The 23,141-nt window shown below is 34.9% G+C and overlaps 1 protein-coding gene across 1 annotated transcript in view; it reads left to right on the plus strand.

Annotated features, from left to right (window-relative positions):
* The window catches only part of LOC140329791 (collagen alpha-1(XIX) chain-like), a 94,607-nt gene that overhangs the window by 66,744 nt on the left and 4,722 nt on the right, over positions 1-23,141 (plus strand). The window contains exons 5-8 of the mRNA XM_072410184.1: positions 7,584-7,707; positions 9,176-9,451; positions 16,870-16,950; positions 21,387-21,494. Coding sequence (XP_072266285.1) covers positions 7,584-7,707; positions 9,176-9,451; positions 16,870-16,950; positions 21,387-21,494 — 589 coding nt within the window. The remainder of the gene's footprint in view (positions 1-7,583; positions 7,708-9,175; positions 9,452-16,869; positions 16,951-21,386; positions 21,495-23,141) is intronic.

A 23,141-nucleotide genomic window follows, 5' to 3' on the forward strand; every position in this document is an offset into this window, starting at 1 on the left:
TCCCATCAAGTCATAGAAAGTGTAGAAAGTAATATTTCCCTATAAATTATTTCAGAGTTGGTGATAATGTAGGAAAAGGTCATGATAAATTGGATTACGTTATTTACTTTTACTTTTCTGCCCTCCACACCCATGTACACTGCACTCATCCCTTGCAACAGATAGGTCATATCATTGGTAAGTAGAAATAAAATAAGTCCTTTCATTGTGTCATTGGAAATAAAAATAAAGTTCACACTGGTGTTGGCAAAGTAAATAATCTACATGTTGGGTAATTAGAGAAAAACATATGCATTGGTGGTCAGTGATTATTTACCTAATTTCAAGCCCCCAAGCTTGTAATTACTTTCACTGTTGGCAAGACTCCACTTTACAGTTTGCCATTATTATCTAATATGTGGATCAATGTGCACTGCAACACATTCAACTGTGTAAATGGAACATTACCATTCCTTAATAATCCTTATGCCATTCATTCTGCCTTGGTGACACAAAGGCTGTTGCAAGAATGTTTTTATTTTAGCTTACTTACATTTTACAAAATGATTCATGAATAATAAAAGATGCCAGTAAATATCTTGTACCATAAAGCTTTATTTTTACACTATATGACTGTTATTTTACTACAGACCTGAGTAAGATGACCCAGAAAGTTGAAGCAGCAGGCAGTCCGCATTCTGTGTCACTGTGACTTCACTGTAAACAAAGCCTGCGTCATACTACAGAGTGACTTTTCAGGTTGGAGGTAGAAACCCACCAAGGAAACCTGTAGCTGTTCTTTGCAGGCATCTTATATGGCAGTATATAATTTGACCATTCTATGTGTCACGGTCAAAGGAGTACCAGCCTAGTGCCCAGGTTGACTGCCGTTAGGCAGGGGTGGGAAGTAGTAATGGTAGTACTTAGTTGTGGTTCCTGAAGAACATCTAACAGGACAAGGGTATTAAGCAAAATTCAGGAAATGTCACACAGGATCTGGAACACTTGGTAACTATGGTAGTAGTGGATTTGTGGGTTGATGTAATAAACATTTTCCATTTTAGGTTTCTAAATACTACTTTGCACATTAGATTTCTCTTAATTTAAACATATATACTGATTTTATTTTTACTGGAGCTCTCCTTAAAGTAACAAGGCAAAAAAGCTCATTTTATTTTAAATGTAGAAGAAACTAGCACTAACATTAACCGATTATGTTCCAAAATGCAGGTTAACCAAAGAATTATTATGTGGTTCCTTTTATGTCTCCAATAGAATGAGTTTTCAATTTCCCTAATCTTCACTTAGTCTAAAATGTCCATTTTCCAGTTCCATATTAAGTCCTGCTAAATCTCTACTAATCCCTAGCAGACCTTTGTCTATGAATATTACTTACCACTGACATTGCAAAGATTGAACTTCATAAAAACACGTAATTGCCTTATTCTTCTACTTTAGCAGAGGCAACATATTTTATGTATGGTAAAATGTTGTGAACACTGACCTGCTTCTGAACCTGTAGGTTTTCCCATTACATATTTATTATGAAAGGTTAGCAGAGGCTATATTCTTGTGAAAGATGTCCAAAGATTTAGTTACACAAGTGTGATTAAATTAGCTACATGATCTTTTTATGTATTGTGTTAAATCACTGTATACATGAACAGACAGCAATATCAAAGGGTCTAATTAGCAAACATGGCTTTTTTTTCCTCATTAACAAGTGACCACACTTTGAATTGGTCCAGGCAAACACCAAATGGCTTAAGTTTCAGAGTTCCCAGTAGCTGTAATGCTAAATACATCATCACCCGCCATGGGAAAGACTGCTTAAGCTTTCTTCCTTGAGCTCTGGTCATCAAATTATTTGTAACATGACAGGCGATGTTGTGTGTCAGCTGGGAGAGGGACGGCTTGCCACAAACGCCAGGCATCTCTCACTTCACCCTCAGGAAATGTGAGTTGGATCATTTTCCCTCCCTGGAAAACATTCAGCAAATAAAAGTCCCATTGATACTTGTCAATACGGAAGTTTGTTTTTAAACTCTAACTGGTCCTTCCATGTGCAGCCACTATTTTGAGAAGTGAAAGGTTTACAGCTCTCTTCTCTTCCACTGATCAATGCCAATGCTGTGGAAAAAATATTTTCTTGTTCAACAAATTAAAAAATATGATCTTTCTATAGAATATTTTAGTTAATAAAGCAATTTGGAAAAAAAAAAAAAAAAAGTTGAAATTCTAAGGTTTTAATCCACTTGTGCTCAGGATGCCATCTCTGTGTAATAGTGAGAAAAGGTCATGCCTGTTGTAATGTTTATCTTTTTTTTTTTTTTTATTTTTGGTAGCTTTTTTGCCGCTACTGCCAGGACATACATTATATATACACCCACTTCACAGTATGGAAACTCAGATGTGCACTGTTGGCTGCTACTCAAATTCTCAGGGCTCCATTACATACCGTTAGCTGTAGTTAACGAAGTCCTAACCCTCAGCCCATTATATTTCATTATATTCTACACCTGTTTCTGCAGCGTGCACATAATAATTGCTTTATTAGCACCAGTGTTAAGTAATTTTACTGTAACCAGAGATATGTAATCTTTTCTCATGGCCAGATTGATTTGCACAGCATAGAATATACGCATTCACTACAAAGAGCAATTAGATTTTATGAGAGTTTTATTGTAAAGTGTTTGTCAGAGATAAGTTGTATAAAAATTGCCTATTAAACCGAATCAGCTTTCTAAGTAGTTATCTGTTTAAACCATAGATTCCGAAAAAAACTGCAGTCTTGCTTTAAAGACAAAGATATATGGGCACATTCATAAATATTAAAAAAAAAAAAAAAATATATATATATATATATAATATACTTATTTTCTTTACTATAACTCTTCCACATTGAAAAGCCCAGTAAAACCTGTGTCCCCTGTGGTGTGCAACACAATATTTGGTAAACCCTTACCTTCAAACCCGCAGGGCAGTCCGATCCATCCGGGGGTGTCTTGCATCGGGTCCCGCGTTGCTTCGGGCACGGCCATTTTCATCCCTTCTACCGGGTTCTTCATCCTAGGTCACCCAACCCAGGCACACGATTGGGTGACATAGGATGAAAAAAAAAACTTGCCGATCTCACTGCGCATGCGTGATTTTCCTTGTGTGAAAAGGCTCCTTCAGTGCATGTCCGAGATGCTCTGGCATGAACAGAAGGAGTACCCAAGAGCCCCCTGGGATGCGTGACATAGGTATCCCGGGAGGCTTTGTGCTGCTATTCATTCAATTAGGGGGTGGTGCTGCACCCTATTGTTTTGATTTTTTTGAAACACCCTTTAAAAAAAAAAAAACGAGCATGCAATTGAACTGCAATTTTGCACGTATACTTAATTTAGGCAGAGGTTGCTTTATATACTTTACAAAAGGTGCTGTAATGATGCATGTCTTTGTATTATGAAAAACAAGGGATTATGGTATCTATATATATTACATGGTAATTTGACAGTCCTAATACTGGAATTTAACATTTGTAGGTGTTGTACTAGTCAGATTTGTAATTGTAGATACTATAGTAATGATAAAAGCAAACAAAAATCAGGGTATAAGTTAGGGATATAGGACTTTAAGGGCAAGAAAGTGTATTCAATAAATTAAAATACATAATTGTATTTGCTAAACTTTAAAAGTGTATCTAATATAAAACCACACAGCAAAAAGTAACAAATACAAAGTATCCTTCAATTTTAGAGGTTGTGCTACTCTACTATGTATTTTTGTATATATTTATACATAAAATTAATTATACAGAATTTCAATTGAATGGGATTAATAAGTAGATGTTACAACAATCTCACAAATTATTTTCAACGTGTTTCGCAGATACAAGTCTGCTTCATCAGTGAATATTACAGTACATAAAGCCAACCAATAATATACAGTACATAAAGCCAACCAATAATAAACTCACATATAACACCGTAAAAATTATATAATTTGTCTACCTTTCTATCCAAACTTCCTGGGCTTCTTTCATACCTTAAAACAATCTTTACAAAAATTCTACCTGCCTCCCACTAGTTATATTTGTTTCTTATGTTTGCATTTCTGAAATGAATGCCTAAATGAGGAGAAAGTCTTATGATCTTATGTGTATAATAGATGTTTTCTGACTGTATCACAGTGGTGCTTCTTTGTGGTGAAGAGATATTTTTTTCATGTTCCTACAATAAAATTTGTGCTTTATAAATCTGTAAAACATCTACTTTGTGCATAATTCTGAATAGAGTGACCCGTGAAGCCATCTGTACAGACATTCACTATTAAGACACAGTCATGGTTCCCGAGAAAATTTCTTTCTGCTGCTCTAGTCATAATTACTGATAACAATTAACTCCTTTCTAAAGAAAAAAAATGTGAATAACCCCATTATGTATGCTTTTCATTTGAATATGAAAAAACACCAAACAAGATTGAACCTATGAGGTCTCTTCAGGGATGCAGCGTTTTATGAAGGATTGTTTCCTAAGAAGGGAAGAAAAACAACTTTACAATTGCACAATGATCGGGGTGGGCTTTTCAACAGATCTATTTTATCTTTATTGGTGCCATGTAACCAGTCATTATTAGACTCTAGCAGTGGTTTGGTTGCTGAAACCCATGTTTGACAATGTAGTCAGATGAAATGTGGAACCAAGAAGACCTAAGTTCATTTGAAGTTATGAAAACAGGTAGCTTGCCAGGAAAGTTTACATTTTTACCACCTGAATGACTTTACATAGTTGAGAAACATTTCCTTATGCCTATTTTATACACTAAATATAGTTTTAGGGTTAGTTGTGGAGACAGAGAATGTCTGTGCTGCGGTACAAAATCTCAGGCTATAGAAAAAACTGCTTACAGGGTAGTTATGGGTCCATATATTTTTTTTTTAGGAAAGTAAAGTATAATACAATAAATAAACACATTCAAATTACAACAAGGTAGTAGAGAACAACATCTCAATAAACAGGTAACACCATATGTCAAGGGTGATAACCTCATAACTACCCTCTAAGAAAATAACTATCATCATCTGAAACAAGCTCACATGGCCACAAAGTAAGAACTGTTTTTTACTTGGTAATAAAAAAGTAAGATCGGTAAAGTGGTCTTGCCACATTGCTAACGCTTTGCAAGGAAACTCATAGCACAGCGGGTATTCATGCTTCTCTGCTTATAATTAAAAAAAAATCCTCCACTGCAACTAATAAATATTCTTTTACAAAATAGGAAAATATGCAGTCATATTTGTCTACTCATACTCGGCTTTTGATTTGGACCTTCAAGGTTTTATGATTTTTTTAAAAATATGGAATCTTTGAAAACATAGCAGGTACAGAAGGTTTTTTTTCTGTAGGATCTTGTGCTTGTGATGGTTTATCTCATGAGACTGCTGTAAAATCAGTAAAACAGAGTCTAGAAACATCTGCAAATTCAATACAGGTGATAGGGACTGTGACCATGTGCCTAATAAATGCTCTGAAAAAGACTCATCTTTAGAAAAAGTGTGATAATCAGATTTTTCATTAAGAAAATTTTGCTTGAAGCTTCCCACAGTGATGGTCTTGTGCTCAAATGTTGTACATGTTATCTATCTATATAACTCTATCAGTTTTGTATAGATTAGGTAAGAGTAGAACCCCTGTTAGGTTCTTATTGCTGTCTGCCTGGTGTTCTGGTGGCCAGTGTCATAAAGATTTGAAATAGTCGTAAATTTGGAAATTTTACAGTGATAATAGTCTCCAAGGGTTCATCTCTCACTTGTATTTTACCTTCACTTCATGTTGTTTATCCAATAAAGAAAGTTAGGATAAAGTGTCCTAATAAAACAGAAGACAAAAACACCAGATGCATTTTAGGCGTTCTTCTTTTTAGCCTAAGCTGAATTGAGTTTAATTCTAAATACACCTTAAGGAATGGATCAGTATTTCTACAGTGATTATGTTACTAAATGCCGAGGCATTTGGTTTTATGACCAGCACTAACAGGAACCAAGAGCAGCATTTTCTCCATCAAATATGTTTTAGCCCTTTCATTACTCTATTTTTATCTCCGCAAAGCTTTATAAAAAACCTTTTAGGTAACATTTAAGTACAAGTCTGCTTTAAGGGGAAGCTGGGATCTGAAGTGTATCAAAATGTACTCAAGGATACATGATAGTGCATTGAAAGGAAAGTAACTCATTTTATAGAGGCTTGGAAAAAAGATTAATCTCTCTGTTAACTCAGCAGCTCTGTTGACAGTCTCCTGTTTAAAAGAGGTACTATTTACAGTATTTCCTGTCCTATTCATAGCTATAATGCTGTACACAGCATTGCCATTACACAGATCACTTTCGTTGTAGTATGGGTAGGAAATTTGGAGGCGTTTATGACAGTGAGAAGTTGAGAAATATTTTTCCTTAAACATTTATTTTTTTTTTTAGAATTTTAAAAATGAAGCACACGGCACATATTTTCCTAATTAAATAGCTATTTTTAATTCATTTCACACCATATGATATTTCACAGACTACCGGTGAATAAAAGTGATTAAAGAATGAAAAGTGATACTCTGACTTAATGCTAGTTGAGATTTGTCCCAGAGTAATTACATTTTTTTCTGTTGATGTGAGCACGTTAATTATGCCAATAATACGCAGAAACTAATCATATAAGTATTATAAAATTAAGTATGGAAGATTTCCCTTAATAGAATAAAAAAATATGTGAATAAAAAAATCATGTTAACTTTAGCTATATCCTGGATCCATAAAATGAAACCAAATCTGCAGCTGTGAGTAATTAACACTAAGAGAGCAGGTGCGACTAAAAAGATGGCAAAGGGGTTTGTAATGTGTAGCTAGTGCTACCATCTTACCAAGTGTAGATATATGCCATCTATGGTCTAAACAACTACAAGTGTATGTAGGCCCAAGACGTTCGCCTGAAATTCCCCCTAGATCCTTTTCTCAAACTTTATACAGTTTAATTGTGTAAATCCTGAGAAATGAATCCCATTATCCCGAGAACAATGTATTTTTAATTGTGTAAACCCTAAGAAATGGCTAAAGGAGATTGCTTCTTTATTAGCTTGAATCGACCAATAAAAGGTTTTCCCTCATGCCCAATTCCCTCCCGGTATATTTGACCTGTAAATCTCAGGAGACTCCAGGTTTCCCATTCAGCCTTTACCTCCCCCAGCCCTCGAAAAAAATCATTATCTAAAAGGGTTAGCCATCCTTTTATAAAATGTCATGATATGTCTCCCTTAAACCAAAAAACAAATATTCGGTATAGATTTACACAAAAGATATGGAAGAAGCACATTGTCCATAGCAGCCAATTATTTGTAAACTTTCATAACTTTTCTGGAAAATCTTGTGACCAATATTCTTTGAGCTGAAAATGATTTAATGCAGACACTGGTTTGTGAATTATGCTGGCGCTTTTGTTCCTTATCTAAAAGCTCATTGTTTGTCGAGCTCTGCACTAGTAACACTGGCTATCTGTGAACCCATGAGCACCTGTATGTGTTGTGTATTTCAGTAAATATCATAGATGTTAAAAATTTGGTCCTTTCTATGTCCTTAGGAAAATCTTTACTGCTGGGCTTCCAGAGGAATATTCAATAACTGCCCTTTTCCGTGTAAGACGAAATACTAAAAAGGAGCGCTGGGCTCTGTGGAAAACACTGACTCGTCCTGGAGTTCTGCAGGTAGGATTTCATTAGTACTTGTATTTGAGGTTGTAAATATATAGTCTCATATGTTACTGTTATGGTTAGCTGCCTCTCCTGCTAGTGGCGGGGAATACCTGGTTACGATGAACTTCCACTGGCCACCAGCAGATGGCCACATCCAGGTGGAACTTGTTATGCAAACAGCTTGCCAGATCCTCGGTGGTATTTGGCCTGCTACCTGCTGTGTTGTATGGCTTTGATCCTGTTTCTTTTCCTAAGACTTGACCTGACTTGAGCTTGTGTACCTTTGCTTTTTATAAGTTTGTTGGTTAGTTGTTTTTGGCGGTGTTTGTTATTTTCTGGATCGTCACAGTTTTGTTCACATTATTTGTTCTTATTGGCACCATTCTGCAGTTTGTAACTGTTACAATATGGCTGCCCATTGTATTGTATTAAAAGATAAACACCACTTTTTAAAAAATATGTAGCTTACATTATTACACCCTACCATACCAGGCCTGGACCTGTCACAATTTCACCTGCGGAATTGCAGCTTGGCCTGGTATAGGTAATTTTGTTCCACAAGTTTTACATGAAGGAGTGCTGTGAACACTAGTCAGTGTGTGTGACACATTAAAATTGGCATTTTTTTCATTGTGTTGTGCTTTGTGTATGTAAGGAGGTTGAGCAATGATACAGGGACTGGTATTAACCATGGTCACTGTTTTACATGTATCAAAGAGCCAGAAGTATGGTTCCTTGCTGTACATATTAGAATTGCTCAGCAGTGCAGAGAGAGCCTTTTTAGAAATAAAATATAGGCCTATGGGAATGCATTTGTGATCATGTATTGGGCATATAATACTATTGCAAAACATACCCATAACCCCAAGTAATAGTCAAAAACTGTCAGATCCCAGCATAGTGTGATTTTTATGCTTATAGACAAAAAAGGAAAATTGTTTATAATTGGTAACATGAGATATTGTAGACAAAAATGAACACTATATATATACATAATTAATTAAAAACATGCCAGCCAAGCAGACAAAAACATTATTTGGATGTTTTTCGGATATGGCCAAATAGGACCACATCATACACATTAGACATCAGTGTATGATTAGTTAGATAAGTGCAAGGATCTCGTTTGCTGTGTGTGCATACATCCTTGCACATATGTAAACCTAAAATACAGGCAAACTTTATTTTTGCTTCTGTTCATTATCCTAGGTAAAACTGGCTGTATGTGTTGTTTATTGATCTTACTATTTGGAGACCAAAACCCCAAAAAGAAGATTAATGTCTTACACTTTAATGTCCCCCCAAAATAGATTACTACCGGGGATTTAAAATTACAGACCCTTTGTTTTCTAAAAAGTGGAAACCTCTTATTAGAGTGATTATCATATGCAAGGACAATAATGCTTGTTGAAAGTTGTTAAGATAAATTTTTATGCGTTAACACTAATCTTACTGGTAAATTTGTTTGCCTGGTTTTCAGAATTCGATTATAATTGATGGTGAGAAGAAAGTTGTGGAATTTACCGCTAAGGAAAATGGAGGATCCACTTTACATTATACATTTAAGAGTCGGGAGCTTCACCCTCTTTTTGATCGTCAATGGCATAAGCTTGGAATCTCCATTGAAGAAACTATTATTTCACTTTATGTAGACTGCAAATTAATTGAAAGAAGGCAGACTGCTAAGAAGAACAGTATTGACCTTCAGGGGCGATCAGTGATTGTAGGGCGTGCATCTGATGACAGACCTGTTGATGTAAGTTCTTGAAAGACTTCATTTGTTTATCAGTTTCACTTTTTATATGTACATACTGTATATCAGAACACTAAATATACTACTTTATGAAAGTTATAAATGTGAGGACCCCCTTTTAGTGCTTACACTAAATACAATAAAATGTTTTAAAGATTCAAAAATAACACAAGTTCGCATAGACTATAAAAAAGATGCAAGTGAATTGTTTCAAACTCCCTAAAGTGCCACCTATGCAAACAGCACAGGGCTCAATATATACTTCCACAATATGGAAACATAGGTGGAAAGCTTTCATTTTATTTTTCTTTTGAATCTTTAACTACCATTCACCTACCCCTCTCTGCTACTGCTGCTGCTGAGATAACTTTATATTTGATGATCAAATGATAACTGCATGCTCAAAAATTTTCTCCCCATTATATACCAGGTATGGTGGAAGAAATAAATTTGTTTGTGAATATATTTGATCTCTTTAACATTATTCAGTTTTTAAATGTTTATTTAATTCCTGGTGGTAAAAGAGGGGGAGCAACAACAAAATGAAAGAAAATGAACATATGCTGTTGTGTTTTTTTAGAGATAATATTCTACATTTTTCATTATCCTACAATTCTGAAATACACAGTGCATATCCACACACTCCATATACATACATACATATATATATATATATATATATATATATATATATATTTGCATGCACCTAACGTCTTTTAGATTAAAGGACATTTCTCTACTTTCTATTTCTCTACTGCATCAAAAGAATGGATTCCCCAATCACAAGATGTTTAATTTTTAACTTTGGCTAGAGTTTTCAAATTGTCAAGGGCACGTTGAGACCTTCCTTGGGATCAAGTGATCCTGTGCAGCTCCTGGAGGCTGGCACCTTTCTGCTCGTCATTTACAATGCAGCTCTGGTTCCTAAAGAACCAGAGTTCTACACGCAAGGTCCCAACTGGAGTTTTCCTCATTTGTTCATGTCATATGCTGACTGTTTATTTTTTTCATTCAAGTGGCCCAGGTGCTTATGGCAGATAATCCACAACCAAGGCATTCTCATTTTCTGGCACTATATGTGTTTGTGTGCTGATATTGTTTTTATAACCCAGAAGCTTTGTTGCTTAAATATATAAAATGTCTGTCAGTCATAAGTCGGAATCAAATTAAATACTGTAAACTATTATTATTAATTAATTGACAACACTTGATTAAAAGTTAGTATTTATTAAATAATTATTTTACTCTTGAATTATTAAATCTTTATATATATTTAAACAGGCAATGGAAAGTACCTAATGAAAGGCTACATCAAAGATTGCTAAAACAAATGTTTTTTTTCTCAAGCTACTAGCTGGAAAATTTTGCTGCACTTGGTTTTGCTGCACTCCTGCCCAAAATACATTATCAGGTTATGTTTTGTTCCAAGCTGGCACTAAAATGTAGACTTTTAGGCATTTACATAACATTACTTAACTAAAGAATGTGCATGGTTGATTATATGGGCACTGGTTGAATTCCCAGTTGTTCTTTAGATTTCATGTTTCATTCCAGCATTGCTAATGGCCATAGCTTGACGGAGACAAATGGCTTTGGGTTGATGGAAGCAATTGTTTCGCTATAACATTACTAGTGCAAACATTTTTTAGATGACATAAAAAAATACAGAAGGGTCAACAAGGATCTTCTGATCTGATGGCAAGCATGTTAAGCAATAAATGAAGGATCCTTCGTTTACCAAGTAGATCACACAACATTATTAAATTCACATGGATACAAAAAGAACACACTAACTGGCGTTTACATTATGTGCCTGATCATTTATCTGACTTGTCTATGGCAAAGGTCATACAGTGCAAAACTATCCTTCAATTATTATACTTGCTATCCTTCAACTATACTTACAATGGGTCAACTTATTAAAACTCCAAGAATGGAGATGATATTTATTTTGTGAGAACCTGGCTGATGGAAACCATATTCAAAATTAGCCCCAAATACTTGCACCTGTCCTTAAATGCTAATGATTTAATATATATATAGTATACTTTGTAGACACCCTAATAAATTAAAAGATAAAATACAATGTAGATCAGAGTGGAACTAGGTGTTATTGATATATGAAGAAATATGACTGAAATGTACATCAGGCCAGGTGGGTGGGATTTTGTTTCCACAACCTCTTCTAAAATAGCACTACCTTCACCATGTTAATAACATTTTTGCTTCTTGACCCCACATCTTCTATAGCACTGCCCCCCTACAGCTAACTCCACCTTGCAATACCCCACTACCTTTACCAGCTCACCCTAGGTTATTACCTTTCTCCAAACCTGCACTTAGCTTAGGGTGTCAATTTATGTGATACGAGTGTACAGATCGGTTTTAGTAGATAAAGATCTTTTGGAATTTGGACCTAAAGAGATCTGACTTTCATCTAATGATTTTTAGTTCTGAGTACTGCTTCTTTCTTTTGCAACAATTTATGTAATGCTACTACCTTACCCTGCCATTGATACAATGTACAGAATCGATTAAAATTCCTATATGCCTGTTGTCCTATAATATTTCAGATGGCTTTTACATAGTAGGAAAAATTCTGATGTAATCACCTTAGCAAAAACGCAATAGATTGGCCCACTGGAAAGCTCACAGCTGTTGGTAATGACATGCTGCTGTATAGTGTAAATGCTTTCAAAATGCATATCAAATCATGTAATATATATGTAATGAGAACCTTTTTTTGCAACTAATGAGTCGTTAACACATCAAAACTACAGAGAGTAAATAAAGTCATCTACTTCACAAGGGTGAATAAGCATTGGCAAAGGGGTAATCTCTCACAATATCATAATTATTTGACATAAACACATTAGCTTGGAGTTTGTTCCATGGTCAGCAAGAGCACATCACAATGCGTGTAATTAGCAATGTCATACAGCTGTTGATTGCAATATTTACTAAGGTCAGGTTTATGATCAGAGTCATTTCTCATGTAATTGGATTGAGGTTCTCATTCTGAAGCTAAATGATAATCTGGATTCTGGTAGTGTGTATTTATTCATTTATCTAATGTAATGTGTAACTTCAAGCACACAAAGTAAAAAGTGAGCTGTCCACTCCCTGCGCACCACTGCTGCTGTGTTTGAAAATGTCACATTTACAAACCCTAATTGGACTATTATCTGCTATTCTGTGTTTTAGGGACCCTATTTATTTAGTGAGGTATACCTATCTATTAGATTGTAAGCTCTTTTGGGCAGGATCTTCGCCTTCTCCTGTGTCATTGTTCGTATCTTTCCATCTTTGCAACCCCTATTTATTGTACAGCGTTGTGTAATATGCTGGTGCTTTAAAAAATACACTTAAATAATAAAAATACCACGAGGTCACACATAGCAACAGAATCACAATTTACTCTACTGGTGCCAGACCAATTTGAGGTAGATCCCTATTACTGCCATTGGTGTATCACTTCACAGTTCTGTTCATTAAGTGTAATATTCAATGAGCTTAAGTCAATTGTGTTTAGCCAATTTAAAGAGAACAAAGTATCTAAATTACAGCAATTCAGGGCAGATTTTTCCTTGCAAACTTTCCTGATTTGTATGCACTCCTAAGTAAGTTACTTTATGCTGCCAGATAAAAAGAATTTATATTAATAGATACTATACCTTAGCATTCTTCTTTGATTACTGTATCAGAGATACATTGATAATGAATTAATTTTACATACATCACAAATGAATATATAATACGTGTAGTATAAGAAAACCAATGTACTGTATTAAAAATAACTACTGCCTTGCAGGCTAATGTGCACCTGGAAACCATTAGCCATTAACAGCATATTACGCTAATGCATTTTTATAGCTTTGAATACATTTTCAGAAATACATTCTGTATAATCAAAGGCATTTTACCAATATATTTGTTTTCATTTCCTATTATTATCTCTTTGTAACTCAAGTGGGAATTTGTTCTACTTTTTATTGTTGATTTACTAAAGAGGTATACATTTTGCTTTGTTCAGGGAAGCTGTGTTCATTCATTCAGCTGTGGTGCACAGGAATTCTTGTTTATTTTTTTTTCCATTTTAATTCATTTGTACTTGGGCAACAAATGTTCTCCTTCAGTAAATCACCCACATCTGAATTAACCATAGACCTGCTAACCCAGAGACAGTTCTCTCTTTGTGTTCTGCAAATAAAGTGACCAAAAAGCTGTTTAACCTATTTTTATGGGGAAAAAAATATGTTAAAAGCTCCTAATCAGAAAGAATAATAAACTGGAGTGTAAAAGGTCACATGATATATGCCTACTACATCATCTAATGTGAGCTGCAAAGAGGCATATATAGCATGTGCAATACTATGCTAAGGCATAAACTCTATTGCTCATTGATCATGACTGCAATTCTTGAGTCAACATTCCTGGCACTGAATATTCATCTCCCACCTCGCCTGCTATTACTGTCACTGATAAATTATAACCCAGTAGCATTCTATCAGATGTATAAAGTGGACATGCACATATTATTTGTTGCTTTTCACACTGTGTTTATAGCATAGACATGAGCAATAAGAGGCAGTGCAGTAATAAATAACAAGATAAGTCTTTCCAGCTCCCTAAGTGAATGAATGTTTAAATATATACTTTATGATGTTTCACTGCATCATTAAATCTTCCTGTGACTCCCAAAGCTGTCTCTCCTGCACCTCACCATATTAACTAGAGGTGCATTTATTTCTTAAAGAATGAAACCTGGAAAATGGAAATTGAAATCATAATTTAAACATCCATTTACACAAGTATTCTAATGAAAACTACTACTTTTACATTTCCACAATATAAGTATTTTGAAGAATAAACACAGGTAATTGTTGCTTACTACTAGAAGACATTTTCAGCAAACTAGCGGTAACTGACCTTGATAAGTTGCCACTAAGAAAAAAGATTATGAAAAAAGACCAGAGAGCCAAGTCCTCCCTGGTAGCAGAAGGTTTTTTCCAACCCATAACAACTTAGTACCACCTTAATAGTTTTATAGTATGAACTAAAAGGAAGATTCTGTAACATGTTACTAATTGGCACAAACGCCCAAAATATTTTATTGTCTCCGTTGTTTCTGTTGTGGACTACACTCGGTTGTGGGTAATACTCTCCCCTCCTATTGTGTGTTACTTTCCCACCTAGTAGATTGTAGTAGATCCCACCTAGTAGATTGACCCTGCTCGTTGGGGCAGGGTCCTCTCCCTCCTCCTGGGTCACTGACTGTATTTGTCATTTGCAACGCATATTTATTGTACAGTGCTGTGTAATATGTTGTTGCTATATAAATCCTGTTGTTTATTATTTTAATTATTAATAATATTAAGACACTCTAGTCTTTAGCCAGACAGGTAGGTGTTTCTTACTATAAATAAGGGTCTCATTTCATTTAGCTTTATTCTCTGTAGTTGTATGCCATAACCTTTGAAAAAGCAAGTGAGAACAGGAGTGAAAAACTGACTGAAGACAGAATAAAACCCCAAGCAATAATTAAAAAAAAGGAATAAAGAGTGAAGATACAAACTTTAAATATGAATACAAGCTGGCGTTTACTTTCCTTTTGTATTTCTCCTTTTTTTTTTACTGAAGGAAAGAATATGTGTGTGTATAACCTCTTTGACCTTGCCAAGTAGCATAAATGCCAGCATGTAGTGATGATAGTTAAGAAATGAGTGTGATATACTATGCTCCGCATTGCCAAGTATATATGATACATTATCTAATATTTTATGGATGCTCTGCAAATGTTGATATTACCTGTATGTGGTAAAAATATATGTCAGCCTTAGTGCAAAAAACAGTAGTGATTGAAGTAATTAGAAAAGAAATGAACATACAGGTTAATATTCTTAGACTCTTTGTTAAAACACCCTGTTAGATCCTCAGTAAGTTCTTACAGACTTATTTGGCATCAACGTGGCAGACTAACAATACGCATTGGTCAGCAATTATCTTTGATTAACAGAGCGTGCACAGTACTGAACATTAGAGAAACTAATGGCAATAGTAAATGACCTTTGAAAAACAGTTTGAGAAAGTTTGGCACCCCTGGTTTCCATATGAAATAGAAAACCAATTTGCAAATATTGGGCACATGAAATGATTTGAAGGTTACAGTACAGTGATTCCTAAAAAAAAAAATGACAAAACAATAATATCTACAGACACATAAGAGAACAGAGATATGAAAAGAATTTTAAGCTGCTACAAATAAAAGAATATATTGAAATATTGTAGTATGCAGGTTGTAATTAAAAAAATGATAGCAGTTATTTTTATGAGCTGTGTAATAGAAAGATCCACAATCCACCTGTAATGTCTCTGCTAATATTCATACTATGGAATTTCTAATTTTCAGTAATTTGGTAGAGAAAAAAAACTAATACTATTGAGCTGTTATGTATATTTTTACCTAACTTACATGATGGTGGTTTTACTCCTGTACCATCAACCCCAATGAGAAGAGTGAAAAAAAACATTTTTAATGTTTAGTTTAATTGGCACGGTATGCATGAAGAGTTATGTTTTTTTATGGCTAAAAATAAGGGAAATAAACTGTAAACTACATACCTACAGATATCACGTGTATTCCAGTTATATCCCGTGTACGTCATACCTACATGTAATTTAAACCATGGTACGCCTAATTCTCAGTGACATGGACAAAAAGCTGTAAATTTAGTTTGTATAAGCAGTTTGGAAGTACTGTTTACAGAGACAGAAGCAGACTGTCATATTGTCAAGGAATTGGAAAACATCAGGGTACAGAAATGCAAGCGATTAAAACTACCTGTTTGAAAGCATTTTCCATTTTATTGGCCAAAGAGGAACTTTCTTGTCTTTTCACCATTACACACCTGTACTAATATAACAGCCCATGTGATTGTAAAAGCATTTATTTTAGAACCCTTAACACAATACGGAAAGTTTCTGCTAAAAAGCTGTATGGCAAAATAGTCATACTATGCAGTACCAAAAAAATATTGTTGTAATTACAAAGTTGTAACATTTACACATTGTACAAAGAAAAGACTAAAATTTAAATCTTGGCAGAATGTTATTTGAAATAAAGTTGGGATTTTTTGTTCGGTATTCATTACTTTCAAACTGGTGGAGGTTTAGACGTTTGCCGACAACACCAAACACAGAAACAGATTTATCTGGAGCTGTCCTTTATTGTCTGCTTCCCAAGTAAATGTATTTTTTTACTGAGAAAAATCTCATATGGTATACAGTCACTAGAAAACAAGGTCTGTGCATAGTTCTACAAATCAGTCTTCTGTATGCTATTCAGAAATGCAATTAGATCCACAGTCTTCCCTTTTAGTGTGATGAAAATTTTGATTTCCATTTATTATTTTCTATCGTAGATTGAACTCCAGCGAATAACAATTTACTGCAGTCCAAAACAGGCGGCTCAAGAAAACTGCTGTGAGGTATCTGATGGAATGGTAAGATTAGTTTCTGTAAATGTACGTTGTCATTTCAGTATAAACTGCATGTCATATTGTGTACCTGTACGTGATCCAGTCTTTACTAAAAAGCATTGGGAACTAACAATTTTCTGGAGAACAGAGCTTCCACTGTGTTTAAGATAAACAACTAAAATATATTTGAATTCAACACATAAAGTAAAAAAAAAAGATCTGTATTCAGTAAGTAAACTTGGCAACGCTGTTAAATTTTTTCTTTGCTATTTTTTTCCCACTGTCACCACACTGTGATAATTTACACTGAAACTTGCCCGGATCGTGCCATTTTGTGAATAATGCAGCTTTGTTTGTAATTACTTTGTCGCAAACTTGTCAAATGTATTTTACCCTGCAAACTTTTTCTGATAGTTGTTTTAAACTGTGCTGTAAAGATGTTTAATGCCCCTATTAAGTTGTTTTATTTTGTTCACACTATAAAAATACAATACATTACTTTTCTTTCAGATAGGATACTATTTTGTGTGGGTGTTACTTTTTTTTGTAAATGTAGATGTTGCTTTTTCATTGTCCACCACTATTGCATTATTGTGCTTTAGTAACTTTTAGTAACTGTATTGCTGTTAATGTATAAAATACAAAACCTACACTCATTCACGTACGTTAATTGTTCATGACCAAATCCAGACATTTACCCTCAAAACTGAATTGTTACTTTATGCTCAGTGGTCTATATTGAAATAAACATTTTCTTCGTATGGATTTCAAGCATATGCAATTTAAAAAATTCCAGATAAAAATGTATTTATTAGCAAAGCTTTTGTACGTAAAAGTGACTGATTAGGCATAGACATAGGGAGGGTCAAAGTGTGCCACTGCATGAGGGCCACAAACCGTCCTCTGCAAAAGGAACCAGGGCCCATGGGGGCCCCATGTCAGTTTGATGGGGAGACCCTAAGTCACTTCTGCACTGGGGCCAACTGCCACTGGTCCAGGTCACTGGTATTTCCTGAAAATTTAAAAAATACAGTCTTCCTAGCACAGTTGCCGCTAATGTTATGATGGTTTTGGGTATGAAAGCTTTAGCTCTCATGCTGACGGTGTTGTTTGCTCAATCACCCCCTCCATCATCCTTGACCAATCACAGAACGCCTTGAATTTTGTGAACACAATGCAAATGTTTTCTTGTGAAAGTTGGTCTGTGAGTGAGAGGAACAGCACTTATAACCAGAGCTACCTTAATAATTGTAATCAGTACCTGAGATTTCCTACACAAATATGTGTGGCAGTATATGACATACATAACACATGTAGTGATTCCTGAGTTAAAGTTAAATGTGAAAGAAATTCATCTTTGTGGACTCATAGGTAAGCAGCAACTCTTACAATAACTGTGTTTTCTATCTGTGTGATCATATCTATACCTGTAGAGTAAAGGTCAAGGAAAAAGGTTGCATAGTTCAGGCATGATGACTACCCAGCTTCGATCTCTGAAATCAGCATGGGGCTTCTGATGACTATTGGCTTGTTTTGAAACAATGACTCTAAGGAGCGAGATGTTCAGCAACATTTCTTCATAAGGTTCAGAGTACACAGTTCCTACATATTTTACAATTTCTTAGAAGTGAGATGGGAAGTCAGATTTCTTGTGCCAGAAAGGTCTTATCATCACCTATAATAGTAGAGGTGTAAAGCTAATCCTAGCCATAGAGCACATGAGCATTTTTTTAGATTTCTGAAATGCAGTTTATTTTCTTTTATTGTAGTTTGTTTCAATTCAACCCCACACTTCCCACATATAAATATTTCTTACCATTTAAATGAAAATATACTCATTTGAGCTGCAAGTTATTTCTCTAGGCAGTGACTCATCCTCTCCCGGGGACCACCATTCAACTGCTGCATTACCCCCCACATTAACCACTCCTTGGTCATACTTTCTTACTAATGTGAACTGCTGTGGACAGCCAAAGGAAAATGTCCACACTACTCAGGCAGTGACATGGATATCCAAAAGAAGAGTAAATTAGGAAGAGAGAATGGTAAAAATAAGAGAGAATACTCATTTCCAGAGCAACATGTCACTGCGGCTTAAGGTTTCTAACATCTTGGCAGAGGTTAATTAGAGGTGGGAGATATGGTTTATGCTCCCCGTGCTGAGTTTAACAGTAACGGTCAAATATGGTTTAGCAATGTCCTTAAATGTAATTCTTTCAAAAAATATTAAAACCTAAATTATAGCATCTGTATCCTCAATCAACTTAACCACAAATTTCCAGTGGTTGCACCTATGAAAGCTGACTTCTGAACTGAGGCAGCTATTTGAAAATTAGCAACAGTGTGGACAACAGAAAGGAGCGGTAGGGAAGGAGTGCTACATCTCAACTCCAAAATTATTGAAATACAGCTAATTTATGTGCTAAACCCAAAGCAACACTGAATTGTGAGTGTGTACACATACTTTTATTCAAAGACCATCTCAATCCGAAGTTTAAAACTGGCTAAATACATTCAGCATTTACTGAGAGGACCTCTTGCTTTCTATGTGGAAGCAGTGGTCTATTTGCAAATGTCTGAGGCACCCCTACATACTTTTATGCAGTCAACTAAGCTCATGCTCCTCACTACTTGGGAAGCTCTGCTTTCTTTTTGTAGAGATTAAGGCGCCCACTGTAAACCCTGCTGGCAGGAAAATTTTTTTACATCGACTGTCTTATTTTTTAAAGAAAACAAAGACTTTAAAGCACCTTTTTGTTTCACTTGGAAAATATTTAGCTGATTTAAATTAAAACTGCAATTGTGCTTTAAGAAACTTTTATGACAAGTTTAAAAGGTTTAAGGGACTTGCAGATTTTACTTCATGTCCAAAATTTAAATTGAATCTACCTTGAATAAAAATTCAAAGGCCTTTTTTGGTGTAGGAATATCCTAAGTCTGTGGAACATTGTAGGCGTGAAATAGTTAAATAGTTGATAAACCTGTTTAGATCAACAGGAATGGAGTTTTTGTCCTAAAACTACACAGTTTGTGGAAATGTGACCAATAAATTTACATTTTATGATTAAAAATATGTGGACAATTCTCAAAAATATTGATTTCAGTAGTTTCTGTTAAGAGTGTGTTTAAGCAACAACATAAAAAGACATTCTAGACAATTGTACCCCTTCAGGTATCTGGTAAAACTTCAGGGAGTGCCTTTTCCTAATGCAGCAAAACTATGATGTTATGCACAATGCCAGTTCATTAAAGGAAGATGTGTGAGAGTTGGTGTAGAGAAGATTGTGTGCTGCATAAAGCCATTCTGAACATCTTTTAGATGAATTGCAACTTTGTGTCAATGATGAATGGGCACAAATTCCTACAGACACACTTTAAAATCTTGTGAAGTGTATTCCCAGAACAATGGAGGCCAAAAAAGGGGAAGGGTGAAACAATTCTATATTAATGCCCATTGTTTTGTTGTGGGATATCTAACCTTAAATATACAGTACATAGTTATACAGTTTTTAAATAGCACCACATTTGGAAAACAGTACCAATAGCCTAATAGGTCAGATAGAAAGCATTTGAAGGGTTTAAAGCAAATACAAAGCCCTGTAGCTCTCTCCTGAAAAAAATAGAGAATTAGCTTAGTTGCTTTATTTTGTTATTTTTTTGGGGTTAGTGGAGAGAAAAGAGGAGAAGGAATCTATGCCAATTACACTTGGACTAATGGGTAGCCTAGTACTGGTAATTTAGTAATCACAATACAGTTCTGCTGTAATATGAAGAATACAGAGGCGGCAATAAGAGCATTGGAAGCAGCACCAAAATGTAGAAGGTAGAGCTCAGGCTTTAAATTTAGATTCAAAGATTATGCTCTTTCAAAGGCAAAGATCAGCAGCATGCTACATCTAATTTGTGTTATTTGCTAGGCGGTTGCAGAAGTCCTCAGTTGTCTAACTATTTTTGTTCCTTTTCCTAAAGGCAAGGTGGTTGATATTGTTTCTGGACAGGTGGATGCTCCTTGTATTACCCCCACCCCCCCACTGTGTGCTGATTTTAGGCCTAGCTACTACTTCGTAAAAAATTGTGCAACCCTTTCATTAGATACCACCCTGTTACTAGTAGTGCTACTATGGCTTCATGCTTGTCTGCCATACGTGGTGGAACTTCAACCCTCAGTGGATGAATCCTTGTTGCCAGTGGGATGTGCACAAGCAGCTTAAAAGTACTTCCTTATAGTGACACATGTTAGCCTTCCTCTTCAATAGGATGACCACCCACAGTAACCTATGTGGGGGTCATTATGTGAGAAACATGGAGGTGCAAAGGTTTATATATATTTTTCTATTTATTAGTAAATATTGTCCTTTGTGTATTCAGATATAACTACTGCAATGTGTAAAAAGCTTTATTCACAGATCTCTGTCCTGAAAACGAGATATCTAATTGTTTTTTTTTGTTTTGTGTTTTAGTGCAATTTACAGGGAGATGAAGAGCTTCCTATCTCCTCATCAGCTGCCAAAGCACAACAAAACACAGAGCTGACACCTGAAAGTAAATGTTACTGCTTCCCAAATAAGGTATGGGCCATTTTATACACGTATATAAAGCATTACACAGGTATGTGTAAAAAAGGTACAAAGAGTTGGCACTATATCTTTATTGGGGGTCCAAACCTGGCAGGACCTATTCCCTAAGTCTGTGAGTATGGCTTGAATCTTCTTATTGTTATTTCATTTTTTTTGTCAAACCACTTTCTTTTCAAGTTCAGTTATGTAATCATGGTTACAAATATTTTTGTTTTCTATTTTTTTTTTCTTTTCTTTTGATGTCTTCTAGGAATCATTTCTGACTTTATTAGTAGCAACATATGCACTCAGGAATTTTACAAGGAGTTTATAAATAGAACATTTTCCTCAATGATTATATATAGATTAATTGGTTTGTTGCCATCACACTGGTTTCTACTACAATATTTCAGTGGAGCGTTAGGGGTCCTAATAAATCACCTTTTTCAACATGCAGGCTATGTGTAGTATCTGTGGTATTACGTAACGGCTTTATTTTCAGTACCCTCCCATTATATGGCATCCTAAGAGTCTAAAGAGTCCAACTCTTTGTAATAAATGAATACTCTATCTTCTCTTGAACTTTGACTGTTATGTTTTAATAACCTTATGGCACAGACCTTTTGCTAAAGCAGATGATTTAATAGGTTTTCAGGGGACTGTTAATCGCCAGGTATGAATGTAATGAAGTTGGGGTGAGGGAGCTGACAACTTGCAAAATCTGAATGATGATAAGCTGCCTTTTTAATGTTTGAATAATCCATTTTATTTCTCCTGGTGAGACATAAAGAGTATACATGCATATATTGATGTGACAATATTCATATTTTAAGCAAATCATACCTTTTTTTTTTTTTAACTCAGTTTAAGGAACTCCTAGCATAAACATCTCATGTATAAATTAAACATTTGTTTAGTTTGGTCATATGAAATTGACACATTACTTTTTATGAGCTGACAGAAAAATATTCCATTCATTTGAGGGATGTAGGTAAATCCTTTTTGCATTTAAAAAATGTAATTTGGTTTATTGCAATCATACTGGTTTATTACAATGGGAGTAATACCCCCTTTGTTTTAACTTCTTAAACTTTTATTTTGGAATCAACCAATTGCCATTGGAATCATGGACCATTAGTGATGTTTTATTATCATACTTCCATAGTCCATTAACCTTTTCAGAAAAAAAATGTACTATACTGTACTGTGCTGAAAAGGACACTAAAATTATTCGTTTTTCATCATGAATAACCCACATATTTAAACTATTAGATATATCAGCAACACATGCTTTCAGCTTTGCATGTGGTAGTCAGGATATGATATAAATGTATTATGCAGCAAGCTTGAAATTAACTGTAACCCAACCCAACTGGATGCTCCTCTTAAAATAGAGTAGTCCAAGAAGTGGAGGATTATGCATTTAGACATCATGACAAGGAGAAAATCACGCTTGTTTCCCTCATTCATTTTGCTGATATTTTGTCATCTGCATTGCTTGGCTTGCAATGAAATAGTATTTTTGAAATGATCTTTATAAACTTTAGTTCGTAAGATTTCTGCTTGCCAATATATTTATATATATATATACATATATATACATATATATAAAATATATATATATATATATATATATAATATATTTTGGCACACTTATCT

This window comes from Pyxicephalus adspersus, chromosome 4 (assembly GCF_032062135.1).
Source record: "Pyxicephalus adspersus chromosome 4, UCB_Pads_2.0, whole genome shotgun sequence".
NCBI classification, from domain to species: Eukaryota; Metazoa; Chordata; class Amphibia; order Anura; family Pyxicephalidae; genus Pyxicephalus; species Pyxicephalus adspersus.